This window comes from Phyllobates terribilis, unplaced genomic scaffold (assembly GCF_046119375.1).
Source record: "Phyllobates terribilis strain yellow unplaced genomic scaffold, ASM4611937v1 Scaffold_1__5_contigs__length_1240528914, whole genome shotgun sequence".
Classification (NCBI taxonomy): Eukaryota; Metazoa; Chordata; class Amphibia; order Anura; family Dendrobatidae; genus Phyllobates; species Phyllobates terribilis.
Genome location: NW_027362761.1, coordinates 953,463,109 through 953,479,591, shown reverse-complemented (window position 1 = coordinate 953,479,591; position 16,483 = coordinate 953,463,109). Strand labels below are relative to the sequence as shown.

The window sequence follows — 16,483 nt, the reverse complement described above, 5'->3', positions numbered from 1 at the left end:
GGAGCTGGGAAGGCTAACTTTACATAATGCACACTCTTTATTCTTGGAACTACTCTTTTTTGGTTCCTAACAACCAGAAAGAAATGAAAGGAGAGAAAAGAGAAAAAACAAGAGCACATTACTAAGGTGAACTTTCACAAAGATCACTCACCACACTGCGGTTCAGACTAGGGTACCGGAGGCGTTGGTTGCCGTTCACATGAACGCTCCCATCTGGCGGAGGTGGATTCACGAGATTTCTTCTGACTGGTTCTGCTGGCACTCGTATGACCCCCACTGCTGTGGCTCTGATGATGAGAAGACTCCCACTGCTCCGGTTGTCTCACATTTTGCTTGAGCAGTTTAAGCTGCTTAGGCGCTTGTGGCTGCTGCTGTTCCTCCTGCGGCTCCTCACTCATGATGACAGGGATGCAGACACCACCATCTTGACTGCTTCTCATCCTTTTAAAGCATAAGGGGGCTCCACCGCCCTTGGGCCCCTCCCCTTTCAGCAGCAGTGTGCTCTCTCTTTTTGTCATTTAATTTTATCTATCTATCCATCTATATATATTTTTCACTAAAATAAATATACTTTTTTTTTCACATGCCAGCTGGCGCACTACGCCGCAGGATCCCTCCTGCGCGTGCGCAGACCCAGCGGCTCCCGGCGCGCTTGCAAACGGCGATGTCCCTGTAAAAATCGCACACCGCGCAAGCGGGCTTCCGGCGCACTCGTGCTAGGGTGCAACACGACCCCGCGTGTGCGCAGCCCGGACTTCCGGCGAGCTATGTCACTGGGCGCGACGCGACCCTGCACGTGCGCAGCCCGGAAGGCCTGCCTGCCGGCGCGCCCAGCCACGGTCACCGTGCGTGCGCAGACCTGGCCGCAGGACCCAGCGCACGCGGGAGAGGACCCCGGAAGGCGCCCCCCCCCCCCTGTACGCAGACCCAGGTACCAGCAAGATGGAGCTGGGAACAGAGGACCCATCTGCTGCTTCTTCACGGCCTTCAGGCCGCATCGATCCCGGGATCCAACTCCAGATCCCACGAACAGGTAGGCGAGGCACCACCTAGAGAGGCTCCTATCAAGGACAGGAACCAAAACTGATGCGGAAGAGAGGTACCGCCTTTTTATTCAGTAGGTTCCTGTCCTTGGTGGGCGGATACCCTCTCTCAGGGCGTGCTGTCATGGGAGAAGGGGAAAAAAAGCGTGTTAGTGATGTACATTGCACGTCACAAACAACGTAACGGGCCAGTTTACATAGTACACAGGACATGACAGGTTCCCTTTAAATACTTGTCGAGTGATAAAACAGCATTAGATAGCTGAAGAAAGGATGGAGTGCAGAGATCAGAGATAACAGGTGTGTACGATGACCTATGCACACAGGGGTTCTTGAACAAAGCCTCAGTAGGTTATTAGGTAATATAACTGCACCATTACAAAGAGCTTTGCAGACTAGTACGAGAGTATGGAATTTAACTGCACAAAAAACATGGCAACCAATGTAATAATGAGAGGAGAGGCATTCGTAAAGCCACTGAACAGAAGGTTCAACCTGCCTCCCGCATCAAAGGAGTTGTGCCAAGTCTGGCAGTCCTCCATTATCCAGAGGATAGGGGATAACCTGCCGATCACTAGGATCACAACAGATATGGAGAATGGGGCTCTTCAGAAACTCACCAGCAATAGATAAGGGCTTTGCTCAGCTGGTTTCCAGCACTCGCATTAAGAATGAATGGAGCAGAAGTATACATACTCATTCTTTGCTCCACAATCAGATCCCCCTTCTCAAGATTAGTGGGGGTCCTAGTGGTCAGATACTCAGCAATCAGGAGTTATCCACTATCCAGTTGGTAAGGAACTTTTAAACTTGGCACAACCCCTTTAATGATTGCGGATAGGAGATTGGGGCTCCTTCATTATGCAGGAAGAAATAATTACAGATTTGGAGCAAAGGTATTCTTTAATGCTTACCATTCTCTTTGCATTTTACTAAGACCGACATAGATTTTAACTTCCTTCTTTGGGGGAAGACTCTTTTCCACATCAGCTTTTATACGTCGCAAGAGGAAGGGTCTCAATACCTACACATAAAAGGCACATATCAAAAAAATGTCCCACACAGGCTTTACTTCATTTTTTCGCCGAGTGGAGTGAATAATACTTGCCAAATGAAGACGCTCCACCAATTTTTGATCCCCAAGACAGTTGTTGGTATCAAACCAAGAGTCAAAATCCTATAATAAAAAAGGTAAAAGTGAATAAGACAGACTTCACTCTGGTGCAGAACAGGATAATCCTCTCAAGGGGCTAATAACCGTTATGCAATCACTTACCTCTGCAGAGTTAAATACATCTGGAAGCAGAAAATTCAGAAGTGCCCAAAGTTCATGTAAATTGTTCTGAAGGGGGGTTCCAGTTAGGAGGAGACGATTTGTAGTCTTAAATTCTCTCACAATTTCAGAGAGCTGTACAAAAAATAAAATTGATAAATAAAGAATAAAGTGCACCTAAGTAATATTTATAACATTCTGCAGAAGATATAAACCTTAGATTTTTCATTCTTGATTCTGTGAGCTTCATCAATAACCAAGTATCGCCAGTTAAACTTCTTGAATACAGATTTCTCCTTGATGAGCATTTCGTATGAGGTCACACAAACATCCCATTCTCCTGGCAAAAGAACATCACGAACAAAGGCAGCCTATAATAAAAAAAAATTATATTGATTAAAAGCAGGTAAATGAACACATTAGGAAAACTGATCTTTATACAGTACAACATAAAATAGTATACATCACAAATCACTTTCTAGCAATCATTCTGATGAAAATCAGATGAGAGACTTACTCTTTGATCCTTGTCACCAATAAGGCAAATTGCAGATAGGGAGGGCACCCATCTTTTGAATTCAGCCATCCAATTGTGCAAGGTAGACTTAGGAACCAATACCATATGTGGTCCAGGAATGTTCCTGTAATGTTTCATATAGCCAAGAAGACTAATTGTCTGCAGAGTCTTGCCAAGACCCTAAGTAAAAAAAAAAATAATTTGATATTGACCTAAAATGTATCACATTATTCCCTCAATGTCTAATAGAATTTATCAGCAGGATTTCACCCCCCCCTCCCAAACGATATGCATGTCACGCTTTCAAAAGTCAAGTCCAGCCAATCCGTTCACCAGTTAGAGATATTAGTTTAAGTGATTGAATTGTTATGCCAATGAGGTTGAAAAGCTATTTGTAGGGCTGAAGCCTCTGTCACTCCAGCTCTAGTCCCAGCCACCTCCTGCTCGACTGAAGACACGCAGCCGGACCCCCACAGCTACATGAGTGAGAGTAGCTGCAATACTCTGCAATGATGTTTTGGAACGTCACTGAAGAACAGGAGCCAAAGCCCCTGTACGTTTTAACGTCTATATGCGATTTGGAAGTGGTTAAGTTACAAAGTATTACAATTAGTGCCCGCTCACAATTTTTGATAAGGAACTGCATTAAAACAATGTTACAAATGACTACAATGATGCTGGGGGCAAGATGAAGGCCTACCAGGCTGCAGGCAATAACATGGCCACGTTAAACCAGTGCGCAAGCTCCAAGTGGCAGACGCAATCAAGTTCTGCTTCAGTTTTAGGCATGTTAAGGCTGTGTGCCCACGATGATTTTTTTAAGTGTTTCCACAGTGGCAAAAACGCTGCAGAAACGCTTAAAAAACGCAAGGTAGAAGGCCTGCCATGTTCCCCAATGATAATCCACATGTGCTGTGCACATGCTGCGGAAATTTCCGCTGCGGATCATCATTGCGGAAAAAAATGCAGCACTACCAATTATTTTGCGGAAGTGCTGCGTTTTCGCCGCCATTGACTTGCATTGGAACGCATGGAATCCACATCACTGTATATGTAGATGCGCATTCCATGCGTTCTAATGTGCGGATGGTACCCAGGTCTAGAGAAGAGGAGACTCTCCTCTGGACCCGGGTACCATAGAAACTGAAAAAAAAAGAATAAAATAAAAAATAAATATTATACTTACTTTCTGGCGGCCTCCGGTGTGCCGACAGCTCGCGATGGACTGGAGGACCTGCGCTGACGTCAGAGTCATGTGACGGGTCACGCGATGCTGAGGTCGGCAAGTCATTCAATGTACTGCGATCTGCCGACAAGGGAGAATGGAGGGAAGCAAGACTCAGGGGGCCATCGGAAGGCAAGTATAGATTTTTTACGGTCACACTATATAAATCCATGCTGTTTGCATGGATTTATATAGTGTGACCAAGTTGTCAAGCACTTTCCAAGTGATGCTAAAATCGCTCGACAACCCGCATGCGGAAATGCATGTGAAGAACGCTTCACTTCCGCTTCTCCCTGGCAGGAAAAACGCATCTACAATCCGCATGCGTTTTTTCTGCCAGGGAGATGCAGAAACGCTCAGGAAAAAATCCAGAGCATTTCTGCATCGTGGGCACATAACTTTTAGGCTATTTATAAAAATGACAAAACATATACTTCAGCCTAAATATCTCAAATCCACCTTTGATAACTTTAGGACATTCTGGAAAAATGCCTAATTTGCTCCTGAAAAGCGCCAGTAGACCCCATACACGTGAAATAGTGGGCTTGTCATACTGCAATCAGTCAGTATGTCAAAATTCTCTAGTGTGTAAGGTGGCCCTTGTCAATCATATGCATCTGTTTCAGTCTTATAGGGCTAATCCGGCCCCACTCACTTCATATCGGTGGTGAGAGGGATTGGTGGTGTCATATCTACACGTCAGTCGGAAGGGGTTGTGCGAGTTTTTTACCGTTCAAAGGAGTTATCCCATTACAGTACTAGGAAATGCCAGGAATTGATACGTGGGGCTCCAAACAATAAAGACCGGACATACAGTTAAAGTAACTATAGCACAGAAGCTTTCTTGGTCGAGGAAAACCCCTGCCATCAAAATTAAAGAATAAAAACCAGGCACTTTATCACATACCATTTCATCAGCCAGTATGCCATTAATGCCATTCTCATACAATGATATGAGCCAGTTCAAGCCTCTGACTTGATAGTCCCTTAAAGTTCCACCTTTCACATCTGTAGAAACAGAAAATAGTTGTGATACTAGACTAAATCCTAGCGTAAAGTACTCAACATTAACCATTTCAAATAGAAATAATTAGAAATAATTAAAAATGTCTTCATGATAATCTGATGAACAACTAAACTGTCTTTCAATTAGAGAAGCTGGCAGGTACATAGTTAAAAGCTGCATCAGCTGTGTTCCGAAAGGTTTATTCTTTTTCATCTATTTGTACCCTGAATGCAAGACTGAGCCACTTTCCAACTAGTCTGAGAAATCTTCTACAATTTTGCTGCTGTATAGTTAGCAGCAACTCCTTCACGTAGCAGATTGTCTCGCTGCTTCTGACATAGGTCATCCACTGCTTCTGGGACTCCCTGCTATGTGAACATGGTGTTTTTTAAACCCTGGTATATCCGGTGAATTATTGAAGCAGAAGACACTTTTTAAATCCGTATGCGGCTTTCAAATGGAAGATACCTTAAGAATAGTAAGGTCACCACTTTTAGCCACTTCATGGCTTTGGGAGCCTGAAGTGTTTAAAAGAAGCGCAAAAATTCTAAGCATATGAACATGTTCATTATTTTAGGCAGCATAAATAAATCAAGAATACTACTAATTAGCTCTCCATAGCATTTAACTGCTCCAACACATCACTCATACTGAATTGCTTACTTTTAGGACACCTTCACATGTAGCAAATTTGCTGTGGATTCTCTGTGACAGATCTGCATGTTATTTGCCAGTCAATAAAGACGCCCAACTACTGCAAAAAGGCAGACTAAAAAGGTCTACCACGGGGATGGATTACCCCGGTCTTGAAAGCACTGTACAACAATCAGAAAAACTTCACATCATTGCACTCACACGATGGGGAGTCTTCAAATCTGGTGCAAACATTGGTAGTCTTAGCGTTTTCAGTTAGAAGCTCTTCATCCTCCTCCTGCTCCGTTCTTCTGTGTCGGTTACTGAAACATTATGCATAATATTATCAAACATGGGCAACATTCACAGCCTAAAGTAAAAATGATGCTGGAAAATCCTAAATGACATTATTCAGTTGTAGTGACCTTTTCTAAGCCAACCCTTATTGAAATCTCCAAGTAAATGGTGTATATTTGGGGGGCAAAAAAACCTCTCTACAGTGGAATGTAATAAAACTAGTGACGAGATTTATTTAGTGCCAAATGCAGAGCATAAATATAGCACTTAGGGCAAGGTTCACACATTCGGGTTTTAAAGAGACCAAGTTAAACTCCCTATCTATTGCTTGGAAATTAGGTGTTTTAGACTCCATACAAATGCTGTGAAGGCTAGTGAAAGGGAAAAACAAAAAAAAGATCTACGGGCCGGACACAGATCTCCAGATAATATCTATCAGATGGACACTAATCTGCCTACGGAGTTTATTTTTAAATGAAAGACAAAGATCAGAAGAACAGACTGTCAGTCATTACATGTCTCACACTGGTAACAAACCCTTTTATTTAAAATAATCCCTGGAGGCAGTTTCCCAGGGAGATCTGTGCCCGGTCCATAGATCTTAACAGCTCGTTTACATATTAAGAAAAATGAGAATTTCTCTGGGATAAAGACATCCAATTACAGATATCATTTTACTCAGCTTCCTATGAACTACATGCCCATATAGACTGCTTAGGAGGATTGCTCCTACTGACAGATTCCCTTTAACATAGGTAAGGATACAGTCTACTGAAACATCTAGAGATTTGAGTCATTCCTACATAACAGACACATGTAGTATAAGCAGGGCTGTGAAGTTGGTAAGCCAAACCTCAGACTCCTCAATTTCCATGTCACCGACCCCCTCATACATAGCTCATGTTTAAGTGATAAATTTACTGTAGCACAGATTCATCTCAGCTAAAAGTCAAGACCCTTAGATCAGGAATAGGACATTTCATAACTTTCCCAAATGCTTATGAAAAAATATTCCCCACAAACTGCATTGAACTACTGTACCCAATTTATTATATATTTTAGGAGTCGGTCCATTTTATACTGACTCCACAGCCCTGAGTATAAGTGTATACAACGTACTCTCCTGCGGATATCAGATTCTGCTTCTCGTCTTTCTTTAACCTAGGACGACCAGGCTTCATTTTTAATGGAGACGTTGGCGTTTTTTGTGCTGCTGGTTGAATGAAGTGTGCAAACAACTCCGTTTGTTTCAAAAGGTAATCAAATCTGTTGGATCGGTCTACGCTCTGAGTAAGGAAAGACAAATTTAAGTGAAAAAAAAACACATCTAGAAATAAATGTAAATTTACAAATTAGAATCAGTTTACACATTCAAGTTTTGATGAAGATTTATGTGTGACTCACACCTATAGCTCAAGTTCCCGGCTGTCAGTCAGTGATGGGTACAGTTAGAGTCGCAGCTCACTATGCACTGAGCGGTGACTGAAGCCACGCCAACCCATCCCAATGACTGAAAGCCTTAGGCTGCCAGGAGGAATAAAAGTTAATATCCTCCTGGCAGCAGGGCTCTCAGTGCGGGCACAAGGCAGCTTCAGATAGCTATTAACTATCATCATTTTTTCCTTTTTTTACATGACAGGTTCCTTTTAACTAATGCGTTTTATTGAATGGGGCCAATCCTCACATAGATCTGTAGCTGAAATTGGAAGGTCAGCCTTGGTTTTTACGAGAGGATTTACAGAAGAAATCCATGTGAAATTAGGCAAACCCGTGAAGTGAATGTATCGTAATGTTCCAATACACAGACAAATAAACAAAAATTCTTAGAAAATTTGAAAATAAAAAACAACTTCCATGTAACGCTGTAATAAAAGTTACCCTTTTCTCTTCATAACCACCAGGGTCCACTTCATTGCTTTCCTTCGTTTTATTAGGGGACTCATTCTCTTCTTTTCCAGATTCCTGTTCCTGCAGAAAAATATATTGAATGTGAGAAATTAAAATAATGTCCACAAAACAACCAAAGCATTGCATAAACAGAGCTTTAAGTTCTGTAACAAATTACTGCAAGTTAAACTGATACATAAAACAAGGAACCAACAGGTTTAGAAAACGAGAAAAGAACCAGAGACACGTTGTCTGACATATTCAATGCATGGTCATTCCTGTCAATGGCCAAGGGTACTCTGGTACCCAAGGTTGTGGAGTTGGTGTTCATTTTGGTGGAGTCGGTATAAAATGGACTGACTCCTAAAATAAATAATAAATTGGGTTCAGTAGTATATTGCAGGATGTGCTGTAAATGTTTCCATAAGAATTTGGGTAAGTTATGATATGTCCTATAAATGTCTGTTCTGTTCCTGATCTAAGGGTCTAGACTTTTAGTTGAGATGAATCTGTGCTGCACTTTATGTACATGCTCAGTAGCGAGGCAGGGCTGTGGAGTCAGAGTCAGGGAAATTGAGGCGTTGGAGGTTTGGCTTACCGACTCCACAGCCATGAGTCAGTTGCCACCTGAGTAACTGCTGAGAGTGTAGTGCACTCCGATCTGAGCAGTTTAACCTCTTAGATGCTGCGGTCAGTCGTTACACTGACAATCGAAAAGTCGGAAATAGTACGAAGTAGAGGAAGGTGTCTATTCTGATGCTCATCGACCACCCTGCAAAGTGATCATAGGGTGCAGATTGCATTGTCATGACAGCTAGGGTACCCATTGTTCACCACTGATTATGAGCTATCCTAAAAAAAAAAAAAAAAAATCAACACCACCAGATCAGTAGAGATCCGGTACCAGGTACACTCACCAATCAGCTGTTGTCACCTCAGCCAGCTAAGGTTATATGTAAACCGCGCATGGAACAGCACAGCTCTGTACCCCAGAGACTGCAGATCAGCTCCTATTCAATTACCTGCTGCGAACAGCTCATCAGTGGGGGGGGGCGGGGTGTCAGACCTCCAACAATCTGACTATGATGACCTATTCTAAGGATGTCATCAACAAAGTAGTGAAACACCTTTACTCTATGCTATGCAGAATGCGCCAAAACAATTAACTCACCTCGTCATCTTCTGCTACTCTTAAAACGCTAGTGGGAGGGACCCCTGAAGGTTCAGCTGGAGGGGCATATGACCACAGCAATCACATGTCCGTCTGGAGTGAGGTATACAAAGACCAGGTTCGTGTTCGGCTCAGAGGAAGTTTAGCATGGCAGCCGAGTGGTAGGTAATGGTAGGGCAGGGGACTTTGTGCCATTATTTCACTGCTTGTTCACATGCTTTGTTCTGCCATTGAGAAGAACGCAGCATTTTACAAAACCAGCAAAGTGAATGAGATTTTTATAGTCTCATGCACATGCTGCTTATTTTTTCCTTGCAGATTTGAACTATAAAAGAGCTCTTTCATACGTCTGTGTCTCCGAGACGTGTGGTGACAGTTTCCACAAGTCCCGGAGACACTGACACAAACAGTTCCATTCAAATCTATGGGTCTGCGCACATGTCAGTGTTTTCACACGCTAACATGTCCGTTTTTGGACCTCCGCACGGATCCATGCAAACACGTAATGCACACGGATGCCATCTGTGTGACATGTACCGGCGCTTGGTAATCAGCGGTACAGTTAACGCTGTTCCCAAGTGCCGGGTGCTGAACGCTGCCCTCATCATGGTTCCCTGCCGGCGCAGCGATCAGCACCAGCAGGGGATAATGATGAGAGTAGTAGTGTCTCCTCCCAGTGTCTCCACCTGTAAAAATAAGAATAAAATAAAAAATCGTTATATGCACCTGTCCTAAGTGTCCCCCGCTGTAAATCCATGTGACCGATCAGCAGAGGAGCCGGGGAGAATGACTCCTGCAGAGAGCGGCCCCCGAGCCGTGCTGAGCGACTGGTGTCCTGTCACTCACTGAGCGCAACTCTTTGGCCACTCGCTGCAGGAGTCATTCTCCCCAGCGTGAGCGGTCGCATGTATTACAGTGGGCGACACTTAGTACAGATGAGTATAAGGATTTTTTTATTTTATTCTTATTTTTACAGGTGGATACTGCAGAAACAGACACTACAACCCTCATCATTGTCACTGCTGGTGCTGATCGCAGCGCTGGCAAGGAACCACAATGAGGGCAGCATCCAGCACCCGGCGCTCGGGAACAGCGCTAACTGTACACTGATTCACAAATTCTGATGCAGCACACGGTTGCCACACACTGATATCTCCGGTACCGGAAATATATGGAACTGTGAAACCGGCCTTACAGCATTTTTCTCAAATCTGGAGCATTTCAATTCTTTCAGCTGCATTTTTCCACCCATTTTAATGAATGAGAAAAAAAAAACAAACAAACAAAAAAAAACGAACAAGTAAAAATCCATCAAACACAAGTGTTCAGTCCTCTCTTCGTATGAGGCAGGGATAGACGTGCCAGGACTGGACACAACTGTAGTAATGACAGGTCTTCAGCCTCTGAGCATTAAAGGGAACCTGTCATCAGGTTTCCCATGTAAAGTGGTGCCAGCACCTGGAAGCCCTCTGTTAGAGCATCCTACAATGATGTATATAAGTTCATAGGCGAGTTGTTTTTTTTACATATCAAAATAATCAGTCTGTTTTCTCATAAGACTTAGATCAGTGTGTGGTCTGTGTCAGTTTTTCTCCATCTTATCCCTTCTGAGAGTGCGTGCAAATCAGACTGCACTCGGGTGGCATCTGAGTATTTCATTTTTTCCACGGACCCCTAGTCTCGCATTGACAGTTTGAATCCAACATGTGTCTGCAATTAAAAGTCACAGACATGTGAATGGCAGCATAGACCATCACAGGTACGAGCGCTATAAATGAAAAATCGGACGTGTAGCTGAGCCCTCAACAAGAGGGTAGCAGAGATCCTGACAATGGTGGAGGGGGGTACAAAGAATATCAGGAAGGGGAAGAGATCAATGTACAATGACCAGGTCACCTGGAACCTGTATAACAAAGTTTCTGGGCCATTGATACATGTGGTGACAGGACACATGCCCATCTCCAGTAACAAAGGCACGCCCCTGGCACCGCCGGGATCACAGCCACCGCCGGCACCGGTGCCCCAGCATCACCCACGGTGCAGCCGGGGAGCTCAGTCCATTGTCTCACCTAGTGCCATGTACACACTTCAGCGGCATCTGCAGCCATTGTACTCAGGAGTGGGGAGGACGGTGGTCACCGGGGGATGCCCCCTGCTGGTATGGAGGCCGTGCCTTCCGCAGTATCTGCACTCACCTGCATGGCGGCTCCAGCTGTGCCGGGCTGCTGCCTGTTCCCGCCGGCTTCCCACGCCTCCTCTACCGTCATCTTGTCTTCTTCCTCACCCTCAGGGGCCGGGTATTTCGGCTGCTCGGACATGGCTCCTCCGTACACGGCCACAAGTGGTAATAATGAGAGCAGAGCGGCGCCGGCTCAGGAGGGGGCGGCGCGATGCTGCACGAGGCTGGCGGGAGACGCTCCGGCTGGAGGCGCGCTTGTGCTGCTGCTGCTGCTGCTGCTGCCGGCTTTTTTTTCTTTCAATCAAAAGGTTGTAGAGTGGGCGTGGCCTGCACTGAATCTCGCGAGATCTATAGCTGCGTGTTTCGCTGATTCCCGGACTTGTATGACATCAGACACTCGGCTGCTGCGGCCATAGGATTCTACATGGCAGCGAAGTGACGCTCTATGTCCTCCTGTCACAGAGGGACTATAATTCCCAGAGTGCAATTAGGGAGACGCTCATAGTTGTCTAGCGCATTTATTTGCACGGCATGCTGGGATTTGTAGTCTGATCAAGCGCGCGCCCCCTTGTGAAGTGACGGGACCGGGCGGGAGGCGCAGAGGATGAATGAGAGGAGGAGACCAGGAAGCGGCTCCGGAGGGAGCACCAAACCTCGCGAGAGGACGCGGCCGGGCGACGCGCTCTATTGTATTTCCTCATCTATTGTTCCGAGTTTGGCGCCATGACTGACTGTAATGACTGCGGGCGGTCGGCTCTGTCCTCGGTGTGGGCGCAGCTGTCACTGTGACACCCCTGATATTACACTGCCCGTATACAATCACACGGTTCATTAGCTTTTGCCTGTTTCTAGCAGTCTCAGCAGGAGAGGGCAGAGTGCGCGCAGACATTACAGTAAAAGGAAACAAGAAAAGGATGTGTAAGGCCGAGGTCCGCAGTGTGTATATAGACACGGAGCTGTGTGTACTGGTCAGTGGGTATGGAGGGCCATGAAATGTACCATGGATAGAATAGCTCATCAATGTCTGATCGGCCGGGGTCTGACTCGGCTGCTATAGGTGGCTGCCGGCAGAAGTGCTTGCCGAGCTGCTCCGTCTACTTGTGGTCGAGGCTCGGTACTGCTCAGCCGCCTCCTATTCAGCTCGCTAGAAGGCGGATGTGCAGTACCCTGCGGCAGCCATTACAGGTAGACGGAGCACCTCGGCAAGCGAGCCCCTCCGGATGGCCGCCGCCACCACCGATAACGGCTGGTCGGCCAATCAGATATTGATGACCTATCCTAAGGATAGTGGACAACCTCTTTAATGGTGGAATACAGATTGAGGTGGGAGCCCTAGATGAAGTATGCTGCCTTGATGTGATTTCTGGTATGACTGCACAGGCAACATACAATCCAGGGAGACTAATACCTAAACCTGACAGATCCCTGTTCAGACTGGTGAAAGCCCTGGTCTGTCCCTGACTGACCGCGGAGGTTGACACGCTAAGATAACGCAATGGTGCCCGCACTCGACAGCTTCTTACCCTGAATGTCCTTTGCAGCTGCTAGTATCACTAGATTAGCAATTCCCTAACGAGGAAAGGAATCACATGAAGCAGCTGCAACTAACACAAACTACAGCAAAGTGAATGAATCCAACAAAGAATATCAACAGCAGGAAATACAAGCAGGGGAAGGTATATAAAGCTGCACCTGAAAGTGATAGGACAGACAAACAGCAAATGAAAAACACCTGTTACCCAAAACCGACAGAAACAAAGATATTGAAACACCCAAAGAAAAGTTGGAGCTGTTCTGGCTCAGTGGAAAGAGATGCCGACCACAGGATCAAGGGTTCAAATCCAGGTGCCTGACAATTTCTATGGGGAAATTTTGGTTGTCATTATACCGATAATGTAGGCTCAGGGGTATCACTACTGTGGGGGAAACAGGAGCTGGATGTAACTACTCGGGGGAGGGGGAGCTCTGCATGTGCTGTCACGCAAGGTGAGGGAAAGACTAACTGCAACACGAAGGGAAGAGGGGGAGGAAGCCCAAACACTAGGGAAAGGGGGAGTGGAGACCCTTAGGCAGATCAAATATCATCCTGCCTACCCTATCGTCCCTATATAGGTTCCACACCTATCGCCGAGCAGGAACCTAAGCCCTGAATGTCCCTAGAGCATGGCCCTAGATAGAAATGGGAACGGGGTGAGCACTAGTCAGGCCCCACTACAAACTAAAGACAACAAGGTAGACAAAGAGGCTACACTTAGCTTGAGCAGACACCAGAGAGATAACGCCAACTGTCCTCAAAGGGCACCAGAGAAGAAACTAGCCGATTGCTAGTGTTCCAAGCCTACACAGAAGTACATAGAACTATTAGCGGCTTCTCTCTGGAGAAACTGAGACTCTTTACCCAGCAAGGGTGTGTCAATCAGCAGCAGAAGGTGAAGGTCGCTGCTGGGTCCTAAAGGAAGAAGGATATAACTATACTACAGAGATGAGGGAATCAAGAAGGCGTCTGCAATGCCAAGAGCAGTGACCTTCTACAGCCGGCTCCTGAGCGACTGTCACACTTGACACACCCGTGACAGTACCTCCCCCTTCTACAAGTGGCCTCAGGACCAGGTTTCTCAGGATAAGAGATGTTGAACGAACAAAGTAGCCTGAGGGCATTCACCTCTGATGCCGAAACTCACATCCTTTCCTGTGGACCATAACCCTCCCAGTACACCAAGTACTGTAGGGAACGATGCTGGAGGCAAGAATCTACAATCCTCGAAATCTGAAACTCCAAATTACCATCAACCATGATTGGGGCGGTGGCAGGGGAGAGGACTCAAGAGGTTCTACATATTTCTTGAGCAGAGACCTGTGAAAGACATTGTGCATCTTAAGGGCCTGAGGTAGCTCAAGACGAAACACTGCCGAGTTAATGACGGCAGTTATTTTATAGGGACCAATAAATCTAGGTCCCCGCTTCCAGGAAGGAACCTTCAACCTGATGTTCCCGGTAGACAACTACACAAAGTCATTCACACTTAGGTCCGGACCTGGCTAGCGTTTCCTGTCAGCCATACGTTTGTACCTGTCTCCCATGATCTTCAAATTACTCAGAACCCCCCTGCCACACCAAGGAGAGTGACAAAGTAAAACGTTCCTCCTCAGGAACTTCAGAAGCCCCTCCCCCACTAAAAGTACCAAACTGTGGATGGAAACCGTATGCACAAAAGAACGGTGACCTGCTGGTAGATTCTTGGTGGTGATTATTAATAGCAAATTCTGCCAACAGTAAGTAAGATGCCCAATCCTCCTGGTTTTCGGAGACAAAACACCTGAGGTAAGTCTCTAAATTCTGATTAATGCGCTCGGTCTGCCCATTTGACTGAGGATGGAAGACAGAAGAAAAGGACAGCTGCACCCCCAGTCGAGAACAAAAAGCTTTCCAGAACTTAGAAACAAACTGGGTCCCCAATCTGACACCACATCTGAGGGAACCCCGTGAAGCTTCACAATCTCAGTTGTAAATACCTGAGCAAGAGTGTTGGTATTCGGAAGTGCCGGTAATGCGACAAAGTGAACCATTTTACTGAACCTATCTATAACCATCAAAACCACAGTCTTGCCTGCAGATACCAGTAGGTCAGTAATAAAATCCATGGACAAGTGTGTCCATGGCTTTCTAGGAATAGGTAGTGGAATAAGAGTACCAGACAGACTTGTACTCTCGCTCAAATACTACAAGCAGACACATATTCAACCACATCCCTATGCAACCCTGGCCACCAAAAACAATGAGAAATGAGGTCCGCAGTTGCCTTACCACCTGGATGACCAGCAAGCACAGAGTTGTGATGTTTCCTATTACTTTGCGGCGCAGATTAGATGGGACAAATAACCTCCCCGAAGGGCAGGAGGCAGGGGCGTCCCCCTGAGCCTCCAACACCTCACCCTCCAGTTCAGGGTACAATGCCGAAATGACTACCCCCTTCTGCAAAATAGAGACCGGGTTCTCATGGTCACCACCACCAGGGAAGCTCCGGGACAAAGTATCAGCCTTGACGTTTTTGACCCCTGGACGGAAAGTGACAACAAAATTTAAACCTAGTGAAAAACAGGGACCATCTGGCTTGCCTAGGGTTGAGACGTTTAGGTGATTGGAGATATGACAGATTCTTATGGTATGTGATAACCGTAATAGGATGGACTGCCCCGTCCAACCAATGGTGCCATTCTTCGAATGTCAATTTAATCGCTAAAAGTTCCCTATTACCCACGTCATAATTTCTCTCAGCCGAAGATAATTTCTTGGAAAAGAAAGCGCATGGACGCCATTTACAAGGGGACAGACCCTGAGACAACACAGCCCCAACCCCCACATCCGACGCATCAGCTTCCACGATAAAAGATTGAGAAACATCTATGAATGCCACAAGACAAAAAAGAAGAGAAGGAACTGCAATAGATTGCAAATGATGAATCTGTCCTCTTGTCTAGAAGTGCATACAATTATTTACAGAGTAGGCTATGCTCTGTAAGAAAATAAGCTGAACTTCAGTCTGATACATAATGGCAATTATCAGAAACATTTTTCTAGTTGCTGAGGTAATTAGCTCACAAAGCAAGAGGGCTTGCCTAGACTAAATACTGTACAATTGTATGGAACAGAGGTAGACAATTAGTTTTCCTATGTGGCCACATGAGATACTGTGACTGTTGTGAAGGGCTGAACTAACTGGCCGAACTGAATTCCTCTTATTATTATTATTGTTTTATATCAATTTTTATCACTTAATATTGAGCAGAATTAAGTCTGTTGAGTAGCTGCTATTGCTAATACAAGTTACAATGGAGCTTATTATAACATGTATTCTTACCTGTAGCAGCTAATCAAAACCATATAATTTTCACATTTTTTATAAACTTTATATAAAAAACTAAATCACACTGCTCTTGTTATTCAACACTTGTATTTTGATCAACCGCTCCCAATACAATATGATGACCCACAGTCTCCAAACACAGGCTCCCTCGTCAAAGCCCAGGCGAAACGTGCGTTGGTCGGTTCCTACTGTGGGGCTTGTACCTGCTTTCATGCACTGATTTCACTTTATATTTATTTACACTTGAGGCAACTATATATATTATAAATGATCTATTTTGAATGTGGTGACTTGTATTTATGTGTCCTATGAATTTATAGCACTTGCTTTTTAATATTCGTTCCTGGCTCACACATATATATAATCTTCTCATTACTTTGACTCATA

At 45.2% G+C, this 16,483-nt stretch overlaps 1 protein-coding gene across 1 annotated transcript in view; it reads right to left on the bottom strand.

Annotated features, from left to right (window-relative positions):
• The window catches only part of SMARCA5 (SNF2 related chromatin remodeling ATPase 5), a 30,020-nt gene extending 18,335 nt beyond the window's left edge, over positions 1-11,685 (bottom strand). The window contains exons 1-10 of the mRNA XM_073642288.1: positions 11,248-11,685; positions 7,873-7,962; positions 7,114-7,280; positions 5,920-6,020; positions 4,966-5,066; positions 2,834-3,013; positions 2,532-2,687; positions 2,320-2,451; positions 2,152-2,220; positions 1,958-2,067 (exon numbers count right to left, since the gene is read on the bottom strand). Of these exons, the coding sequence (XP_073498389.1) occupies positions 1,958-2,067; positions 2,152-2,220; positions 2,320-2,451; positions 2,532-2,687; positions 2,834-3,013; positions 4,966-5,066; positions 5,920-6,020; positions 7,114-7,280; positions 7,873-7,962; positions 11,248-11,370 (1,229 nt within the window). The 5' untranslated portion in view covers positions 11,371-11,685. The remainder of the gene's footprint in view (positions 1-1,957; positions 2,068-2,151; positions 2,221-2,319; positions 2,452-2,531; positions 2,688-2,833; positions 3,014-4,965; positions 5,067-5,919; positions 6,021-7,113; positions 7,281-7,872; positions 7,963-11,247) is intronic.
• Positions 11,686-16,483: the final 4,798 nt, after the last annotated feature.